Raw genomic sequence first — 22311 nt, forward strand, 5'->3', positions numbered from 1 at the left:
TTGTTTTTATTTTTAATAAGGCACTCATCCTGCGTTTTTTTTCAAGTTCACTTTATATGCACCTAGAAAATATCCTAAAAAATTAATTATCGTTGAATCTGTCTGAGTATTTTCGATTGCTTAATATAATCCTCCTTTGTCGTATTGTTTTTTTTCTTATGCGATGAAATTGACTAAAGGGAATATTGCATTTCCATTTTTTATAGTGCGCACTACGGTAGTCTAGAAATCCATTTGTATCTGTTCTTTTGAAATAAGTTTTAGTAATAATTTTTTTTATAAACAAGATATAATTCAAGGTCCAAAAAGTCTTATTTTTTTTGTTCACATTGGCAGTAAATTTGATACCCCACTCATTATTATTCATAATGTTTATAAATTTAACCCCTTAAGAACCTTGGGTTTTTGCGTTTTCGTTTTTTGCTCCCCTTCTTCCCAGAGCCATAGCATTTTTATTTTTCGGTCAATATGGCCATGTGAGGGCTTATTTTTTGCAGGACGAGTTGTACTTTTAAACGCCATTACTAGTTTTACCATTTCGTGTACTGGAAAACGAGAAAAAAATTCCAAGTGTGCTGAAATTGCAAAAAAAAAAAAAAATGCAATTCCACAGTGGTGGTGTTTTTTTATTTTTTTTTACCACGTTCACTGAATGCTAAAACTGACCTGCCATTTTTATTCTCCAGGTCATTACGAGTTCGTAGTCACCAAACATGTATAGGTTCTTCTTTTATTTGTGGTGAAAAAAATCCAATGTTTGCTATAAAAAAAAAAAAAAAAAAAAAAAAGCGCAGCATTTTCCAAGACTAGTAGCGTCTCCACTTTTCGTGATCTGGTGCCGGGTGAGGGCTTATTTTTTGCTTTCCGAGCTAACGTTTTTATTGATGCCATTTTGGGATAAATCAGATTTTTTGATCGCCCGTTATTGCATTTTATTGCAATTGCGACGACCAAAAAAACGTAATTCTGGCATTTAGAATTTTTTTCTCGTTACGCCGTTTACCGATCGGATTAATTCTATTTTTTTTTTTTTTATATATTGATCGGGTGATTCTGAACGTGGCGATACCAAATATGTGTATGTGGGAAATTTTTTTTATTTTATTTTGAATGGGGCGAAAGGGGGATGATTTAAACTTTTTTTTATTTTTTTTTTAATATTTTTAAAACCATTTTTTTTACACTTTCTGCATGCTTCAATAGTCTCCATAGGAGACTAGAAGCTGCAGTTTCCTGATTGTTTCTACTGCATACAAGCAACTAGCAGATTGCCTGTATGCAGAAGAAATGCTCCTGTGCTATGAGCGCCGACCACTAGGTGACGCTCATAGCTAGCGAGACACGACAACCATAGGGGTCTGCTGCAGACCCCGGGTTGCCATGCCCACCCATCAGTGACCCGCGATCACGTGACGGGGTCACTGATGGGCAGGGCTAACGCTGCTGTTAAATGCCGCTGTCAGAGATTGACAGTGGCGTTTAACTGGTTAACAGCCGCGGGTTGATCGCGATTCCACCTGCGGCTGTTGCGGGCACGTGTCAGCTGTAAGAATCAACTGACATATATGCCCGGTTCAGTCCGGTCTCAGCGCCGGAGCCCTCACTGAATCGGGGGTGATGGCCTGGGGCGTACTAATACGCCCCAGGCTTTAAAGGGGTTAATTGCTTCTTCTTCAATGCCCCTCCATATAAACACTAAATCGTCTATGAACTGACGGTACAGCACTATATGTTCACTGTAAGGCTTATGATGTGCAGGCGATGAGGACTCGAATAGCCCCACAAAAAGATTTGCAAAACTTGGGGCTACCTGAGTCCCCATTGCGGTACCAAGCTGCTGGAGGTAAAGTTGGTCCTGGAATATAAACAATTATGTTCAAGTATGAATTTTAAACCCGCTAATAAAATTTTCTTTTTATTTTTCAGGCATATTTGTTATTTTATCTAAATAGTGCGCTACTGCCTGTAGCCCAAGGTCATGTTTTATGTTTGAATACATAGCATTGGCATCCATCGTTATGAATAGCAAATCCTCTTCCCATACAATATTTTTGAATTCTTTAATAAGCTGATTGGAATCTAATAAAAATGAAGGAAGATCTCACTAAATCTTGCAAAAAAAACAAAACAGGTCAATATAGTGTAACAATTGACTTGTTAAGGCCCCGCCCGATAGGTCGACCTGGTGGGTTTTCCAAGTTTTTGTGAACTTTGGGGAGGTGGTAAAACACCGCTGTATTTGGATTTTTATTTGTAAGGAACTTTTTTTTTTTCTTTTTTCTTTAAAATATTTTTTCTAAATGCACTTTCAATCAACCTATGATATTCTATATATTTCTTAGAAGGGTCTTTATCTAACTTTTTATAGTATTTTTCATCAGAGAGGATATTATATGCTTCTTTTAAATATACTTTTTTGTCCTAAAGCACAATCCCACCCCCACCTTTATCGGCTTCTCTTATCACAATATCTTCATTTTCTTTTAATTTTGTCATAGCCTGTCTTTCAGTTTTGGCATATTATTTTTATACGCATATTCCTTTTTGTTTTTCCCTCCCAGTTTGTTTCATTTTTACACTGTCTTGTGAATCCCTTGTACAAGCACCTAGGTTCCGAAATTCTTCCACAACCAGGGAATAAAAAGTATCTAAATTACTACCCCTGTGATAAACGGGGTTAAAATTAGATTGTGGACATACTTCCTTATGCAGATATTCATTAATTTTTTCAGACCCTTTTTTTTTTTTTGTACATATTTGCAACCCATTGTGCGTTCTTGTATAGCAAAGTGCCGCACTAATGTCAGCTTACTTATATATATTTGTTTAGCTCTATAAATAAATCAAATGTGTTTGCTTCCTGTGTTGGGCAAAAGCCAAAACCTTTTGAAAGAATGGCATATTCTGCGTCCGATAGTGAATATTTTGATTGAATATCTTAATTGTATTCTTATTATCATCCTTATTTTTATTTTCTATAGTTTCTTTTCCTTCTCAGTGTTCAGCACTTTTTTTCTTCCTTCTCTAGACCCCCTGGGCCTCCTTTTTCTTTTTAATGATTTTGTTGTAGTTTGAGGGAAATACTTTAAGATTATGTTTCTTCCTCCCTCTTGTAATTGCATCGGAGCCGCTATTATGGAGCCTTTCTCTATACTGGGTAGTAATATTTCTGTGAGTGGAGGTCGCTTTGGTACCATTTCTAAAAAAGCTTGCATCACTGTACTGAATAGATTAGGTGAACCAAATCTATCGGGTGTAGTCAATTCCCTACATATTAGTGGAATTTCAGATATTTCTTTTTGAGGATACACTGTTTCCTGGGTCCTCGTAAGAGACGGTACTGAATTCAAAGAGAGGGTTATAAAGTGAACTTGAAAAGAAACGCAGGATGAGTGCCTTATTAAAAATAAAAACAATAACAAAAATATCAGCAAAGAGAAAAGAATATGGAGAACAGATGGCGGTATAATTTAATAACAACTTATAACCGCAGTAATAACGATATTAGAAAAATCCTGAATAAATACTGGTATTTACTTAAAAAAGATGTGTATCTGAAAAAAGTAATACCAGAAAAACCGAATATCACCTTCCGTAGAAGACAAACTATAAAGGGCATCATCGCCCCCAGCAATTTACAGCTAATCCCAAAGGACAGTAAAAAAAGCTGATCAAAAGGGCCAAAAAAATCAGGTGTTTTAAAATGTCAGTCTAGAAAATGCTGCTGTTGTGGGATTATTAGTCATAATGTGGACTCCATTATATCAAACACCGGAGAAAAAATCCCGATCACACAGACACCATCATGGGATAGTGAATATGTAGTATATGTTATAACTTGTGCCTGTGGTCTACAATACGTGGGTCGCACAACACAGACCTTAAGAACACGTATGAATGGCCACAGGCACAATGCAAAGAATGGATTTCTCAAACATAGCTTGTCAATACATTTATGTTTAAAACATAATAAAATATTCAATAGAACTGTTACTCCAGTGGAACAAATTCCTGCAAATTGTTTAAATAGAGATGAAAAATTAAATTGCAAGGCATCGTTTTTGATTTTCCGATTGGAGACATTGTACCCTGATGGGCTAAATGATGTCATAGAAGGAATATGAAGAATGTACCATAAATGATTCCAGTGTTTATCAGATTTAAATGTTTCTGACATATATTAAGAAATATAATTTTAATAAGATTTTATTTAGATGTGTTTTATGTATAAGAAAAATATTTTTATCTGCATGTTAGCGTTTTAATATGAATATTAACAGGCATCTATATACCATATTTTTCGGACCATAAGACGCACTTTTTCCCCCCAATATTTGGGAGGAAAATGGGGGGGGGGGTGTCTTAAGGTCCGAACGTTACCTGCGGTGGTGGTGAAGTGGGATTGCAGGGCCCTCCAGGATCGCGTTGGTGGTAGGGGCAGCAGAGGTGAGGCAGAGCGGCTGGGACCTTGACCTGTGCCCGGCCGGTGTCGGGCTGTGAGCGGCGAAGCAGTGCAGCCTGCGCAAGTTTCCGGTGTGCACAGCCATCTTCCTAGAGCTGTGATCTATAGGAAAATGGCCGCCCGAGCCGGCGTATGCGCAGACCGGTGGCTCCAGCGGCCATTTTCCTGTAGATCACAGCTCTAGGAAGATGGCCGCTCACACCGGAAACCTGCGCAGGCCGCACTGATTCGCCGCTCACTGCCCAGCACCTGCCGCAGCCCGGTACAGGCCCCAGCCCGAGGTCCCGGCCTCAGCACGGTAAAGCCCCGGGCTCAGTCCGGCCACAGCCCCGGCCCAGCACAGGCTCCACAGCATGTGACCTCTTCTGCTGCAGCCGCCGACTTCCTGAGGTACCCTGCCTCCTGTGACCCTCGCTCCACTGACCCCCCCCCCCCAGGTAAGATACTGTACCTATTCAGACTATAAGATGGACCCCCATCTTATAAAAAATATTTTTTTCTGTTTTCCACCCCAAAATATGGGGTGTGTCTTAAGGTCCGGTGTATATATATTTTTTTACAATTTTTGTTTGTTTATATAAAGATATGGAGTTTTTTAGGACTAGACTACCTATGTAAGAGGGATTTTAAATGGGTGTGCCTTGATTTGCTAGACACGGCCTCCGCCCCATCTGATGTGTTTCTGCTTCCTATATAAAGCAATCATGGCTTTTGTTCACTTAGATAAATATACCTGATGAAGACTATTTTATGTCGAAACACATATGGTGAAATAAAAATTTGACAGGAAATATTTGCCTATATTTACCTGTATTAGCGATTATTGGGAGCGCATTTAGCATGGAGAGAAATCTATGTTCAAAAAAATAAACTTTTTATATGAGCCCCTAAGTATTTTAAGGTCTTATCTTCCATCTTTAAAATAGCTGACTCTGTACTGTAATCTTTCTTTCATAGACATGATCTGTGGCTTCCATAACATCCATAGTTTCCTTACATTTTATTTTTTTAAATTGTTCACATTCAATATTTTTTACTGTCTTTTTTTCCCCTCACCCATGACAGCACCAGAGTGAGAGAGAAATCCGCCCTATCGCTGGACAGGAACCCAAGAGCAAAAAATAAAAAGCCACTTCCTCCTTTTAATGGTTTACGGTCCTGTGTAAAGACTCCTTGAGCAACCATGGATCATCGATCACCCTTAGGGTGCTCTGTAGCAAGAAGTGGGTACATTGGCCTAGTTGGGCACTGAAATTTTTTTCGTTTAGGAAAGCTAGATTTCAGGTTTACAGTACTTGCTGCCTCAAATTTGATATCTGGCCTACATATTCATGGTATGGGGAGCCTACATAGCTGGTGCCTGGCCTGCTCAGTGTTCATGGTGGCCTTGTGTTGGCCCTTGTTTACCTGCAGCCTTGTGTTTTGGCCTGCAATCTCTGCCTCATGGCTAGGCTTCATGTGGCCTTTGTCCGTGAATGACCCTCAGCGATGTGCATTAACTTTGGGCTATGTGGCTTTCCCTGGTTAGGCAGGTGCCTCATGGCCTGGTAGGTTTCTTTTGTTTTTTTATACTGCCTCACAATGTTTTAGCTTCTATTTGAGGAGTTCCAGATGATACCGGAAATCTGCTTAATTAAGGAGGGGGGCCAAAAGGCAGTCCTGCAGGAGTCATCAGATTCCCGATCTATCCCTCCTACTTGGTAGTGCATATTGCACTGAATCAAATGTAACTTGTCAGCCCAGTCATTTCCCTTATGTCTGAAAGCATAAAAGGAACCAGTCAGCATTTAATCTGGAAAACTCCTGTGCCCTTTAATTTGTCCTTCCAGATGGAGTAGTTTTATAAGGGCAGGGCTATGCCAAACAGAGTGAAACCATTGTACGACCAGATAATCCTCCTACTTTAAAGCCAGAAGATGGACTGGTCGCCATTTAAATTGATAAACCTCTGTCCCAGATTATCCTCCTAGTTTGACATGGAGACACTGTTAATCCTTCAAGTCTCAAGTCAACATGTAGGTTGATAAACATTGATGTCCTAGTTACCTCCTGGTTGGAGTTGAAAAATGGATATGGTTGTGCTAACTGAATAAAAACCATAGTAAATCAAGTAGAACCTCCTAGTTGGAGTCCTAAAATGGACTGGTTGGCAGTTAGGTTGGTAAACCTCTGTTTCAGTTTATCCTCCTAGTTGGAGTTGTAAGGTAGACATGGTGGCGACAAGCCAAATAACCTTTTTAACCACTTCGCGCGAGAGCCTGTTTTTGCCTTCGTGACCGGGCCAATTTTTTCAATTCTGACCACTGTCACTTTATGAAGTAATTACTCTGGAACGCTTCAACGGATTCCCCTAATTCTGAGATTTTTTTTTCGTGACATATTGTACTTCATGATAGTGGTAAAATTTCTTCGATATCACTTGGGTTTATTTGTGAAAAACTCGGAAATTTGGCAAAAATTTAGCAATTTTCAAAATTTGAATTTTCATGCCCTTAAATCAGAGAGATGTGTCACACAAAATAGTTAATAAATAACATTTCCCACATGTCTACTTTACATCAGCACAATTTTAGAACCAACATTTTTTTTTGTTAGGAAGCTATAAGGGTTAAAAGTTAACCAGCAATTTCTCATTTTTCCAACAAAATTTACAAAAACATTTTTTTAGGGACCACATCTTATTTGAAGTGACTTTGAGGGGCCTTTATGACCGAAAATACCCAAAAGTGACACCATTCTAAAAACTGCACCCCTCAAGGTGCTCAAAACCACATTCAAGAACTTTATTAACCCTTCAGGTGTTTCACGGGAATTTTTGGAATGTGGAAGAAAACAATGAACATTTAACTTTTTTCACAAAAATGTTACTTTAGACCCAATTTTTTTTATTTTCACAAGGGTAACAGGAAAAAATGGAATACAAAATTTGTAGTGTAATTTCTCATGAGCACGCTGATACCCCATATGTGAGGGAAAACCACTGTTTGGGCGCACTGCAGGGTTCGGAAGGGAAGGAGTGCCATTAGACTTTTTGAATGTAAAATTTGTTTGAATAATTAGCGGACGCCATGTTGCATTTGGGGAGCCCCTGATGTGCCTAAACATTGGAGCTCCCCCACAAGTGACACCATTTTGGAAACTAGATCCTTTAGGGAACTTATCTAGATGTGTGGTGAGAACCTTGCACCCCCAGGTGCTTCACAGAAGTTTATAATATTGAGCCGTAAAAATAAAATTTTCACATTTTTCCCACAAAAAATGTTTTTCATTCCCTAATTTTGCATTATCATAAGGATAACCGGAGAAATTGCACCATGAAATTTGTTGTGCAATTTCTCCTGAACACGTCAATACCCCATATGTGGGGGAAAACCACTGCTTTGGTGTACGGCAGGGTTCGGAAGAGAAAGGAGCGCTATGTTGGCTGGGATAGGTTGCAGACACCATGTCACATTTGAAGAGTCGCTGACATGCCGAAACAGCAGAAACCCCCACAAGTGACCCCATTTTGTAAACTACACCTCTCAAGGAATTCATCTAGGGAAGTAGTGAGTATTTTTTAATTTTCAAATTTATACCATTGGACAGTGAAAAAAGCATAATTATATTTTAACCACAAAAAAATGTTTTACCCTCAGATTTTACATTTTCACACAGGGCAATGGGTAAAAATGGTGCCGAAATGTGTCACACAATTTCTTCTAAAAGTGGCAATACCCCATATGTGGCTGTATCGTACCGCTTAGCCATATGGCGAGATCTGGGAGGGACTGAGCGCAATTTGACAATTGTAGAACAAATTATTGTAGAATAGGCATTTGGATTTGGGAGCACAAAATTTTCTGAATTTCCTTTGGGGGGCAAGGGCCATTTCGCTTTTCTAGAGCCTTTCTGCTACCAGTAACTTGGAATATTTTTAACAGATGACGGACCTGAGTGGGGACTAGCTTTTTTTGAGGACTGAGTTGAAGCGTTTATTGGGAACATTTTACGTAACATTTATCCGGCGCTCGAGGCTGAGCACTTACATCGGGGTTTCCATCTAAATTTCCAAGTGATGTAATTCAGATGAAATCCCTGCGGGATCCATTCACTGTAATGAGGCAGCAGAGTTACTCTGGACTCCGTCTGGACTCTGTTTAGCGGTGTCCTTTTTTTCAGAAGTGTACAAAACTGTGGCCAACCGCACTTTTATGCACGCCTAAAAAAACTGACACTGTGGGATCACAGGCCAGATGGCATCCACAGTGGCCTATATCTGCCTCATTACAGGGAATCTTCCGTCATGGGTTCCGTCTGAATCACGTATTTCAGAGATTTACACGGAAACTCTGGTGTAAGTGCTCAGCGCAGAGCGCAGGATAAATGTGAGCAGAGCCTTACTGCGATCTTTGGGAGACATAATAAACAAATCAGTAGCAGGTGAAGAATTGGTTTTATTTATTTTTTACGCCGTTCCTCGTGCGGTATAAGTGATGAGATTACTTTATTCTTCGGGTCGGTGCTATTACAGAGATACCAGATTTTTATCGGGTTTTTATGATTGACAGCTGTCACACACTAAGACGCTTTTTTTGCAAAATCTAGTTTTTGCATCGCCATATTTTGAGAGCTATAATTTTTCCATATTTCGGCCGACAGAGTCATGTGACGGCTTGTTTTTTGCGGGACGAGTTGACATTTTTATTGGTACCATTTTTGGTTACGTGACATTTTTTGATCGCTTTCTATTCCGTTTTTTGGGAGGTAAAATTAACAAAAACAACAATTCAGGAATTATTTTTTGATTTTTTTTTTTTTTTTATGCCGTTCTGAGTGTGGTAAGTGATCAGGCAGCGTTATTCTTCGGGTCAGTACGTTTACAGAGATACTACACTTACTATATTTTTTTTTATGTTTTGGCGCTTTTACACAATAAAACAATTTTATAGAAAAAATATTTTTTTTGCATCGCTTTATTCTGAGCGCTATACCTTTTTTATTTTTGGGCTGATAGAGCTGTATGGCGGCTTTTTTGTTGCGGAACAAGATGACGTTTTCAGCGGTACCATTTTTATTTCCATTTTGCTTTTTTGATCGCATTTTTTTCCACTTTTTGTTTGGCGATATGATGAAAAAGCATAGTTTTTTGCTCCGTTTTTTATTTTTTTATTACGGTGTGCACAGAAGGAGTTAATTAGTGTGACAGTTTTATAGATCGGGTTGTTTTGGACGCGGCGATACCAAATATGTGTACTTTTTTTTTGTTTTTGCATAAATATACGGATTTATTGGTTTAATATCTTATTTATTTATTTTTATTTTGTGATATTTTTATTTTTTTTTTTAACAGTTTCAAAACATTTTTTTTACTTTTTTTTTTACATTTTTACTTAGTCCCTGTATGGGACATTGATTTTTATTTTTCTAATCACTGATGTCATGCAATGTAATAGACAAGTATTACATTGCATGACATCTTTTCTGACTGTTTCACAGTCAGTGTCTCCTGTTGGACTCAGCAGGACACCATATATGGCAGATCTGGAGGCGGTCATGTGACCTCCAGCTGCCATAACAACGGAAGGTCCTGGAAGCAATCAGGGGGCCGTCAGAGAGGTAAGTTGGCGACCCCCTCTCCTCTCACTATCTTCTATGTGCCGCGATCACTATAGATCGCGGCATATAGAAGATAGCAAAGGGTTAACATCATTGGGACCTGATCCAATCAGGTCCCGATGATGTCCCCTGTTAGAGCTATCGCTCTGCACCGGAATCGCAGCGCTTGCAGGACCCTGGGGGTCCTGAGCGCTGCGGGACCTCCCACCGTTTTTAAACGCCGCTGCACAGAGCCCAGCAAGCGCCGACGTTTATGTACAGTGGGCGGTCCTGAACCGGTTAAGTCCAGTTAATCTTCCTAGTCTGTAGTCATAAAATGGGCTGGTCAACATTTAAGTTGATAAACATCAATGTCCCAGTTTATCCACCTAGTTGAAATTGTAAGATGATCATGGTTGCACTAGGCTGAATGAAACCAGAGTAGTCCAGTTGATCCTCTTAATTGGAGTTCTAAAATGGGCTGGTCAGTATTTAGGTAAGTAAACATCTACAGTCATGGCCAAAGGTGTTGGCACCCTTGAAGTTGTTCCAGAAAATGAGGTAACGTATTTCTTAAAGCAAATTTAACTATCTCTCCATGGGTGTTCAATGGTATTTAAATCCAGACTCATTGATGGCCACTTCAGAACTCTCCAGCGCTTTGTTTCCATCCATTTCTGGGTGCTTCTTGAAGTATGTTTGGGGTCATTGTCCTGCTGGAAGACTTGTGACTTGTGACCTAGGACGCACAACCAGCTTTTGACACTGGACACTACATTGCGACCCAAAATCCTTTGGTAATCTTCAGATTCCATGATGCCTTGCACCCAATGTCAGAGGCAGCAAAACAACCCTAAAACGTCTTTGAACCACTACCATATTTGAGTGTAGGCACTGTGTTCTTTTCTTTGAAGGCCTCATTCTGTTTTTGGTAAACAGTAGAATGATGTACTTTACCAAAAAGCTCTGTCTTGCTCTCATTTGTTCACAAGACTTTCCCAGAAGGATTTTGGCTTACTCGCATACATTTTGGAAAAATGCAGTCTAGCTTTTTTAGGTCTGTCAGCAGTGAGGTCCTCCTGGATCTCCTGCCATAGCGTTTCATTTAATTCAAATGTCGATAGATAGTTCGCGCTGAGACTGATGCACCCTGAGCTGGCAGGACAGCTTGAATTTCTTTGGAACTTGATTGGGGTTGCTTATCCAACATCCGGACTATCCTGCATTGCAACCTTTCATCAATTTTTCTTCCGTCCACATCCAGGGAGATGGGTTGTAAACTTCTTGATTATGTTGTACACTGTGCACAAAGGAACATCAGGATCTCTGGAGGTGGATTTGTAACCTTGAAATTGTTGATATTGTTCACCAATTTTGGTTCGCAAGTCCTCACAGTTCTTCTTTCTGTTCTCCATGCTTTAGTGTGGCACACACAGAGCAAAGATTGAGTCAACTTATCTCCTTTTTTATCTAGTTTCAGGTGTGATTTTCATATTGTCCACACCTGTTACTTGCCACATGTGAGTTTGAACGAGCATCACATGCTTGAGATTAAGTTATTTACCAACAATTTTGTCCTGCTTGCGTTTTGTGTGTTTCAATACATAAAGGAAATTAAGCGTGTCATTGCAATATTTTCTTGGAGAAATACTTCATTTTCTGGAACAATTTCAAAGGTGTCAACATTTTCGGCTATGACTTTGTTTCAGCTTATCCTCCTAGTTGGATTTGAAAGATGAACATGGTTGTGGTAAGCTAATTAAAACATTGTAAGTCCAGTTTATCCTTCTAGTCTGGAGTCATAAGGCAGGTTTTGTAGACCTTGATCTTTGAGACATTGAAGGTTTAATAATTCAATCAATCCTCCTAACTTGGAGTGGTAAGATGGACATAATTGCATTAAGTCTGATAGCACTTTTCTAAATACTAGTTTACTCTTCTGGTCTGGGGTTGCAAGTTGGACTTGTTTGTAGTAGATAAGCTGTCAACATCCCGGTCTGTTCTTAGTTGGTGTTGTATGACAAAAATGGTTATGCTATTTCTGGCAATAATCCAAGCCCAATAACTCCCCCTAGTTGGAGTTGAAAGAAGGGCACACTGGAGTGAAGTCATTCTAGCCAGTCAATATTCTTAGCTTGAAGTCGTTAAAACTAGTAAATTTGGCTAAGTCTTGTGGCGCCATTTAAAAGTAAAGTCAGTGCTCTTTTTGAAGTCGTAACAACTGCAAGTCTGCAATAAGCCTTTTTAAACTGAAGAAGTCATTGGATGGATTAAAGTATCTCCTTAGCTGGCAAACACCTAGCGAATGATGAATGTCTTTACTAGTTGATGGGATAGAGGTAAGACTGTTCTGATTATTACACAAGAACAGGATGAACATCATAATGCAACATTGTTGAAGGTGTAGAGTTTTAAATACCCTTCGATTTAGACCATCTGAGCTTTGACCAATGCCATATGAGTTCTCTATCTTTCTGAGTCGCTTCTTCAAGAGAAAAAAATAGACTAAAGGGTAATGTTTAAAAAAAAAAAAAAATTATTTCTTCAGTTCTGTTTAGTTTCATAGGGATAATAATTATAACTTGGTTTAGCTGTATCTGTTGGCCTGAAGACTAATCTGTTCGGCATTTATCCTTTTCAGCTAACAATCTTCATGGCTGGACTATATTACTAGCATCCGTTGAAGTTGGAGAATTCATGCCAGTACAGTAAAGAGGATGAATTCTATAATGTCTAAATGAGTGATCTTGACTCTTCTTTATATTGAAAAGCTCAGAGCATTTTCTTCCTGTTCTAAATTGTCAGATTTTTATGGGCTACAGGCTAGGATTCGGTAATCAGAAGTTCTCCATGATGGAATTCTTTGACTGTAGTGTTTTTTTTGGCTTAAGCACTATTTGACTGTCTTGGGGAACTTATTGGGTGGTGCCATAATGGACATTGTTGACATTTCTGTTTTAAAAAAAAAAAAGAATAATAATAATTTGATCAGGTGCAGTTGTTTGGCCTGTCACCCCACTTGGAACCCTACTCTGCCATGATAGACTTACCAGGTTCCTTGGATCACTTGACTTCTGCCTCCATTAACAAACTTAGTTTTAGTTCCGGTTCACTTCAGTTATCAAACCACTTAACAAATAGAGAATATCTTACTATATCCAGGAAGTTAATCAACAATACATATCAGTAAAGTCTATAAATATAGATCCTCTCCTTTTTTTAGAAAAAAAAATGTCTAGATAAGGTAGAATTTGAATAGGTTACCATTATCAGGTCAGGTGTCTCCAGTAAGTTTGTGGGCACTTTATCAGAGGTCCGGATCAAAGAAAAGTTATTGTCTTGAAGGAATAATATCTGAAGTTTCATTATGTTTTCATTAAGCACTATCTGGTAAACCAGGATATTCTTGTGATCTTTCTTTAGGTGTAGGATCTTACAAGGGGTGTTCCCTCCCTATCAGAAGACTTCTTAGGCTGTGTGCCCACTATGCGTTTTTTAAGCGTTTCCGCAGCGGCAATTCCACTGCAGAAACACTTAAACGCATGGTAGAAGGCCTGCTATGTTCCTCAATAATAATCCTCATGTGCTGTGCACATTCTGCGGAAATTTCCGCTACGGATTATCATTGCGGAAAAATCTGCAGCACTACCAATTATTTTGCGTAAATGCGGCGTTTTCGCCGCCGTTGACTTGCATTGGAGCGTATGGATTCCGCATCACTGCATCTGTACATGCGGAATCCATGCGTTTCAATGTGCGGATGGTACCCGTGTGTGGAGGACAGGAGACTCTCTTCCGGTCCCGAGTACCATAGAAAATGTGAAAAAAAGAATAAAATAAAAAATAAATATACTTGCATTCTAATGGCCTCCGGTCTCCATAGCGATGCGTCCTGGCTTTCCGGCAACTCGCGATGGTCTGAAAAGGACCTGCCGTGACGTAATTTAATCATGTGACGGGTCACGCGACCGCTGACGTTGGCAGGTCCTTTAGTGTACCGCAAGCTGCCGGCAAGCCGAGACGCATCGGATAAAGATTCCAGGGGCCATCGGAAGGTAAGTATAGATTTATTTTTTTATTTTTTACCATTCTTTCGGTCACAGTATATAAAGCCATGCCGGTTACATGGATTTATATAGTGTGACCAAGTTGACAAGCACTTTCCAAGTGATGCTAAAATCGCTTGGAAAGCCCTTGTCAACCCGCATGCGGAAATGCAAGTGAAGAACGCTTCACATCCTCATGTCCCTGGCAGGAAAACGCATGTACAATCCGCATGTACAATCCGCATGCGTTTTTTCTGCCAGGGAGATGCAGAAACGCTCAGGAAAAATCCAGAGCATTTCGGCATCGTGGGTACATAGCCTTTATCATCTCTTGCGTGCTGTCGTGAGGGGGGTAGGGAATAAATGAATTACTTACTGGACTTTTAGTTAACTTCTTGGAAACTACTGAAGGACGTAGGAATGGCCTTTTTTATTTTTGCTCTTTGCTTCCTGTGCAGTGATAGGGCGGATGTCTCTTTTGCTGTCGTGGGTTTCAGGTGATTACTTACCAGTAATTTTAATTTTCTTTTCTTTTTTTTTTTTTTTTTTCTCCTACTCTGGAGTTGTTGATTCCTGTGCTAACCATTTACTTCCTAATAGTAGACAGGCAATAAAGTCTTACCACCAACTGCTTCTGTCCTGAAATAAGGTATCTAAAACCTGAGGCTAATGCCTTGGTGTGATATTTGGAAGTTTTGTTGCACCTTTTGGCGTGTGGAATTTGTTGTAGTGCTATAGCCACAGTACAGAGTCTTCTGGTAGTTAAATGATATCTGATACAAGACTTGGGAGCAGGGGATATGAGCGCTGTACACAATGATTGGTGTGTAATCTCATTACCAATTTAAAATAATCCTCTACCCCAGAACATAAGTTTGACTGGTGACTACACTTGTGAAATGTATACACTGAGTAATCTGTTTTCTTGCTACTGCCTTCCTCATTCAAATCAGGGGTCTATTCTCCTCTTTTCTAAAATAATAAAATGAATCCCTAAAGAGGTATGTGGAGCATTTTGGAAATTCTGAACCACTTTCCTGTCTTTCTATCGGTATGGGTAGACCTAAACGATGGTGTGTTGTCCATCCCACAGCAGAAAAAAGGCAATGGAGGTTTGGGTCAGACTTTCCACAGTGATGCACATTTCTCTGCAGTGTCCATTTTGGAGAGGAGGAGAAGAAAAGGGCAGCGGACAGTGATCCAACAGAAGAACAAAGGGCACCAGGTATAGCAACTGCACATGGAGAAATGCATAGCTACACTTTGGTTCTTGGTGGAGGGTCTCTCTAAGCTTACGAAATACATGAAGAATTTAATAAAACATTTTGAGTGGTAGCCTATTTATTAATTGTACCAATAATAATACGAGCAGGTCAACAAGTTCATGACACGATCAAAACCTACCAGTACTTCTCTTTGGATTCTGCGATTACATCATGTAAAATAGAAAGTGTCTTTTTATTGTAAATCTCTTCTTGTTCTCCTTTCAACTGTTGCAGATGGAAGATTCTAACATGCCACTTCATATTTTTCTGTAAGCTAGAGTCGTTTGAACTCCTTTATAGTAATACATTTCCATATGTTTAGAGTTGACAGGCTTAGACATCATCTACTGCCCCTGTATAGCTATGATCCTGCTGAAGAGATACATGAAGCCGAGCAGGAACTACTGGGACAAGAGACTAAGGTATATTAAATAACTAGTGTATCAATTAACTTGCATTGTTTTCCATTGACAAGTTTCATGATGTGTCAATGGCCTCTGGGAATGAAGGCAAATTAGGGCTCATTGAAAAAGATTTGGGGGCTAAATGACTAGCTATTGACCTCTGAAGAGTTGGGTAACAAAGATCTCAACAAACGGGATAGTTGAGAGTGGTCGTATCATTTCGATTACTAATCTTTAACCATGCACTTGTGGTGTTTTTTTGGGAATTGCTTGCACATGATTTCTGAACACATCAGAATTGTCCTTTTTGATGCTTGGTTGTAGATGCCAGCTTTGTCTTCATCTGTATACTGCACATGTGCTGGAAGCTGCCGCAGTCATCTAGATTGACTATTTATATAATATGTGACATATCTCATATTCTATACAGAATAAAATGCAATTGTATATGATTGTGCACATAGCATACCACATGTGTACAGTAGAATACATGACTGGAATATGGTGTATACTGTGGCTACACATATCAGACCGTCTGTAAAGGATAATCTGACTGGTACACTGTGCACACAGACAATATTGTACCAGTCACATACTATCCTATATAGACCCTCTCATGTGTGCAGTCACATTTTACCATATTCCAGTCATGTAGTATACTGCTTACAGTATAATATGTGCACAGACATTGTTCTGTTGCATAGTTTACAGAATGTGATTGGTATGATATGCTGACTGCAGAACATCAGAGTATACAAGCTAATATGGGATATATTATACTATGACGTCAGAACACTGGAAATTACTAGTTACACATTATCCTGTATATAACTTGAGATGCCTGTGCACATAGTATACCACATCCAGTATGCAGTACAATATGACTGGAATATGATGATATAACTACACACTTCAGGCAGTCTATACAGGATAATATTTGGTGTACTGTATATATTGAACTACGACTACAGACTTTCAGTTGGACATATCCTATGTATGTGATATATCAATCACATGGTCTATCCGTAAGTATATATACAGGATGGTATATAAGTGGTCATAGTTGAATACAAACCAGTTCCACATCTTGTATATGATATTTGATGTAGCCAGGTTCCGTCAGTCTGTATTTTCATGGATGCGGTTGTTTCGCAGAGGCTTCTTCTGAGTTACTTCAGCAGACTGACCTTTTCTGCAGATGGGGTGACGTTGCAGCTGATGACCTTACCCTAACAGCGGGACACACGTGTGTGTGTGTGTGTGTGTTGGATCCAGCTGTGGTCCTTAGCAGAGCAGCTGCAGACAAGACATTGCTCATCTCTGCAGGACTGTGTAGTGTCCTACCGCCTCCTCCCCATATAAACCTCTCCCTTCGATAGCGCTGTTGCACTGGGTGCTTCCTGCACACACAGTTGCTGCTTCCACTGTTCCAATGTTAATGGCAGGTTTTAATTCTGACCAAAATCAGAGTCCTGGGGAAGACTGTAAATTAATCTCATTAATCACCCAGCATTACACATGTAAAACTATATACCATATACCGAAGTTTTTAGTTTGCCAGATTCTTACAGATAAGACTTTGTTTAGTAAAGACTGTGTATGGCATAAGCAGCAGCTGTGGCTGTTTTGTGATGGGTGGGCAGGAGCACCACTCAAGAAGTTTCCATTTTTCTCATCTAGATTTACCTGGAGTCACTGCATTTTTAGCCTCCCTTTTCCAGTCACCTGGTGCTATATAGTTTTCACCAGGTTACCAGGAAGCGGTACAGCATCCACAATTAAAAATGCTGGCAATGCTCACTATTTGGGAATTAAAATGCTGTGTACTTCTTTTACTTACATATAACAGACAATCATAGCACCGCTTTCATCTTGTACACACTTCTGGTGAATTGGATTGAGATCTGATTGACTGCCAGTTCGTGCAGGAAAGTTATGAGCTGTGGGGCTTGAGTTCTGGAGAGGAGGCCGTATGAGGAAGGTGTTTCTAACAAGAACTAGAGTTCTTATTAGGGGAAAAGGAGTTATCACTCCATGCTGTTGGGATATTCTGTTACTTAGCTGACCCTAGTCTGTGGGTATAAAAGGGAGCAGTCTAACACCTCATTAAAGCGCCACCCCAGTGTTTGTGTTTTTTTTTTTTTTATTGCAGCGCTGCAGTTGTGCTAATAATGTAAAATCCCTGCATCTAATATACTCGCTACCAGCTGTTCCCGGTGCCATTCCTGTCCTGTGCCACCATACTGTGACCTCAACCTCTTACTGACCAGAAGTCAGAAGAGGTAATGGTCGCAAGCTCTCAATGCAAGTCTGAGAGCCAGACCAAGGCTCTCAATGACTTGCATTGAGGTGTGACTTGTGGATTGCCCAACAAACACCTGTGTGATCAAGCAGGTCACAAACTGCTGGAGACCGACTGAAGAAGCGCAGAAGATGGCAAGTATAAGACTAAGGACAGGGGTCTTGCTTTAGTAGCACCACTCCAGCGCTGCAATAAAAAGAAAATGCTGGAGTGGTGCTTTATGTGCTGTACTGTGGTATTTGTGGCTGACCTTTATGGCATATCCACGGGATGTCTCAAACATGACCAGCTTATCTCTGCACTGATTGAAGTCAACTCAACATAATCTATCCCAGCCCCGCCAACACACATTAGATGGTCAGCTGATCCCATTAACCTCCTGGGTATGGATGACTCCTATAATGTCTATGGGGCCGTTAGATGAGCATTTCCCTCTACTCGAACATACCAGGAAAGCTGACAGCACTTATAAACTGTCCACCTTGTGTGTGTCATCTTTTTGTGATGGGGAAATGGCAACATTGAATATGGGGTTTATCTGCCTTGGCTAATGCAGTCATATGTAATAGGCCTAAAGGAGATATTTGAAAAGTTGCAATTAGGAGGGCAAATGAGCAATAACCAGAAACAAACTGGGTTATAAATGGAAGTTAATTTTTTTGCTTAAATTCCCTTTTACAGGTTGTGCATGGCTGGACAAGTGGATACCATCAGTACAAAAGGGCATCATTAAGGGATGTGACAGCATAAACATTGTTTGCTTGGAAAGCAGTCTGAACATGGATTGGAAGAGCACAGAATCCTCCACCTGTCAGAGACCTTCAGCATTTTTTTATTTGCAGCCAGTTTAATGTTTTATTTAAAGAAATCTATTGTCTTAATATATCTACTTGTAGAATAATGCAGTCTGGAAGTTTGTATGTGAATATATAATTAAAGTATGCTTATCTGCATACACTTTTATATGGGGGTAAAATATGGACAGCCTATTTAATATCCTCTAAGATAAATTTGCATAAATGTTATAAGGTTTTTTTTTTCTTTTTAGCCACTTTTTTCTTCCTCTCCACAAACAAATAAATATAATCTGCTCCCGGGGGAATGAATCTTGAGCTGCATTTACAAGGCTATATTTGCTGTCTGAGTTCCAAATCTGCTTCATGCCAGTAATGGAATATTGGATCTTATTTTAAAGAAACAGAAACTTTTCCTGCTTCCATTTTAACAATATCTGATTCTATGGCACTTAACAGCTTTAGAGCCATGTAAATGTAGCCTCAATGAGAATGTATCACAACCTCTTGGTCTTGATGAGGCTGGTGTAGTTACTTTAAAAAGTCATACAGTCATTCTGACATGGATTTTTAAGCATTTTCCTACTTGAGCCACTTTGCCAGAGCTCATGAGTCTTAAGTGCATTCATAAACTAAACTCAATCTTTAAAAGAAGCTTATTGGGCTAGGTGGCCAGTGTCTTTGCCACTAACAATCTCACAAAGCTGCAGCTCTTCTGTCAGGCTGTGTGGACAGAGATTAAGCTTTTAAAGAGGACCTGTCACCAGTTTTAGCATGTTAGATTGGCCATCTCATTGAATAATGGTGTGTGCTCCCCCCTCTGCATTACCCAGTTATAAGCAGGAGGTGTTGTGCAGGAAGAAAAAGAAGTCCTCAGAAAGGGTCAGACTTGGCTTTCTTTCGATAAGACCTGTAGTAACACACACAGCCCTGCTATCCTCTTTGAGCTCACTGCTGGCATTGACATTGATTACAAGTGGGCTACCAAAGTAGAAGAAGTTAGATGACTTTGAAATGCTTTGACATTACACTAGCTTGAATAATGTTCTGGTTTGTGGATTGTTTTCGGAATATCTCAGCAGTGCAGAGAAAACGCACCATCTCATTTCTACTACTGTATTTCTTACCCACACCTACTTATGTGAAATGAGGTGTTTGTAATGATTCGCAGGTCTGTTATCTACCAACCCCAGCCACCTTCCCTTCCTGTTCCATGTGAGACTTCAACAGCTGAGGAGGAACACTAAAAGAAGCCTGTCAGGCAAAGTTCATGGAAAAACTAGAGCTCTGGTAGTCTCTAGCTGTGCTTGGATGGAAACACTTTCAAATGTATGTTGTTTGTATTGTGAAATTTGGCAACAGATCCACTTTAAGCTTTACTCACATAGGTGTATGGACAGTCTAGGTAAATGTCTTTTGACATTTTTTTTTCCTGTCATAAGAACCACTCTAATTTTTGGTTACAAACCATATTGTGAGTGAATACTAACTACATGGGCCCGATTCATTAAGACTGGCATTCTGCACGCTAGTCTTGATAATAGCATGGAGGAGAAGATGTGCCTAATTTATTAAGATGTGCAAATAGCATCTTCAGAGAGGAAGAGGACTTGGTGAGGCCATGGCCTTAGAGTTTATCAGTAATTTTTTTCCTCAGGACTGGGTGATAAATGCAGAATTGGTGACTTGTTTCTATTATACCTTTTCTCTGATTGTTCCTCACCTGGTTTTGGCTTCCACTCCTGAAAAAAAATACTGACCGAATACTGATACGCCTTGAAACATGGAGGCTGTACATGGAGTTTCTGGTTTAGCTTCTTATCCTAAGTCATGTAGCAAGGCTCATTAAAGGATGGATATTAACTTTTAAGATTGCTGCCTCCAGTAAGTGGCTCTAGAGTGTAAATTCTTTTCCTCTCTGCAGAAGCTGTTTGCACTTAAATTCACAGAGGAGCACTGCATGGTCTACAAATCTGCTCAACAAGAAACGTAGACCACCTAATTGATTAAGAGGTGCACACCACTTAATAAATTTATGCGCTTCTTACTACTAGTATGCAGCTCCAGCAGAAATGTTTTGCCACTTGGGGAGTAACCTTCTTGATGCAAGTTATACCACAAATTTTGATGAATTTGTTGGTCTGGCTTTGTCACGGCCTGTCAACTATGGAGGAGTTGGTCACAACGCCAAAAGTTGCAAAATTTTGACCCAAAACACCTTCGTCATTTGGGCCCAAAGTGTATCTAATGGGTCGTATTTAATTCAAAATATAACAGTTTTACTTTGTGGGTAAATATGCACTGTTGAAATACTATTATAAATGTATGCTGTTTCCCAAAGCTCCAGTGCCCACATTTTGACTTTATCATAGAACTCCTGCTAACAGTTTATTTTCTTTAATACAATGGCTTTGTTCCCAATTTATGTTTTTCTTTCATTTTATATCCTATTTTTCTTGATTCTGGCTTGTGAGATGGTACATTTACAAGTGCCTTATGACTTGGGCAGTCATTTTTGACCAATTACATTTTATCATTTCAGTTATATATGTTTTATATAAAAACATACAGCTAGTCTGGTCCTTTTTACCCATGTTTGGAAAAGCATCAAGGCAGCAATATTTGTATTTTCTCATAATGAATATATACTTTAAAGATATTTATCGTTCAGCCCTGAAGACTGTTTTTGAAAACATTTGAAACACCCTTTGCCACTTGGACAGTAATAGTAAAGTCTGACAAAGGGATATCTCTATCTTAAAGAATTGTGTTGGTCCTACCTCTATGAGCTTCGATAAAGACGACCCACAAAACTGCCACTCCCAGGGGTGAGACTGGTGCCCGTGAATAATGTGGTGTTGGATAAAATATATTTGCTCTGCTGGCATAATAATATTTTGTAATTATGGAAACACTTAAGTTATTTTATATAATGTATGATGTTAAATGTTTTGTATTGTGAACATGATAAAGAAAATGAAATAACTTCTCTTTATGTAAAGGTATTGCAAAAGTAAAGCTTGCTATTTGTCAAGAAACATGTTAATGATCTTCTGTTTGGGTCCAAGCCTGGTGGGTTCAGTTTATTTGTAGAATAGCTTATGTTTAACAATGGAAGGAGAACAGTACTTTTCAGCTGCTTGTGGCGTCACTACAACGATTTTATGTGGAGGATGATTTGTATATTAAAACTGGGATGAAGGTAACAAAAACTTGTAGATCTGGAGTAGGAAATACCATCAAATATGTCAAATTTAAATTGAAGTCAACAAGGCAAATAAAAAAAAAAAAAAAGTCAAATATGAGCACGCTTTAAACATCTTCCATTTTTTTGATAGCCATTGTCAAAATAAAGGGCATGGTCTAGGTGTAGCATATAGTCAACATTCACACAATTCAGCTGGTCATTTATGGTGGAGCTCAGAAATGTACAACTATCACAGCAATAATCATTGCAAGCA

The 22311-nt window shown here is 39.4% G+C and overlaps 1 protein-coding gene across 1 annotated transcript in view; it reads left to right on the forward strand.

The window, feature by feature from the left end:
* SMIM29 (small integral membrane protein 29) overlaps positions 1-21888 on the forward strand; it is a 49589-nt gene extending 27701 nt beyond the window's left edge. Inside the window, exons 4-5 of the mRNA XM_073666517.1 lie at positions 15673-15772; positions 18738-21888. Coding sequence (XP_073522618.1) covers positions 15673-15772; positions 18738-18806 — 169 coding nt within the window. The 3' untranslated portion in view covers positions 18807-21888. The remainder of the gene's footprint in view (positions 1-15672; positions 15773-18737) is intronic.
* The last annotated feature ends 423 nt before the right edge of the window (positions 21889-22311 follow it).

This window comes from Phyllobates terribilis, unplaced genomic scaffold, assembly GCF_046119375.1.
Source record: "Phyllobates terribilis strain yellow unplaced genomic scaffold, ASM4611937v1 Scaffold_2__4_contigs__length_985480577, whole genome shotgun sequence".
Classification (NCBI taxonomy): domain Eukaryota; kingdom Metazoa; phylum Chordata; class Amphibia; order Anura; family Dendrobatidae; genus Phyllobates; species Phyllobates terribilis.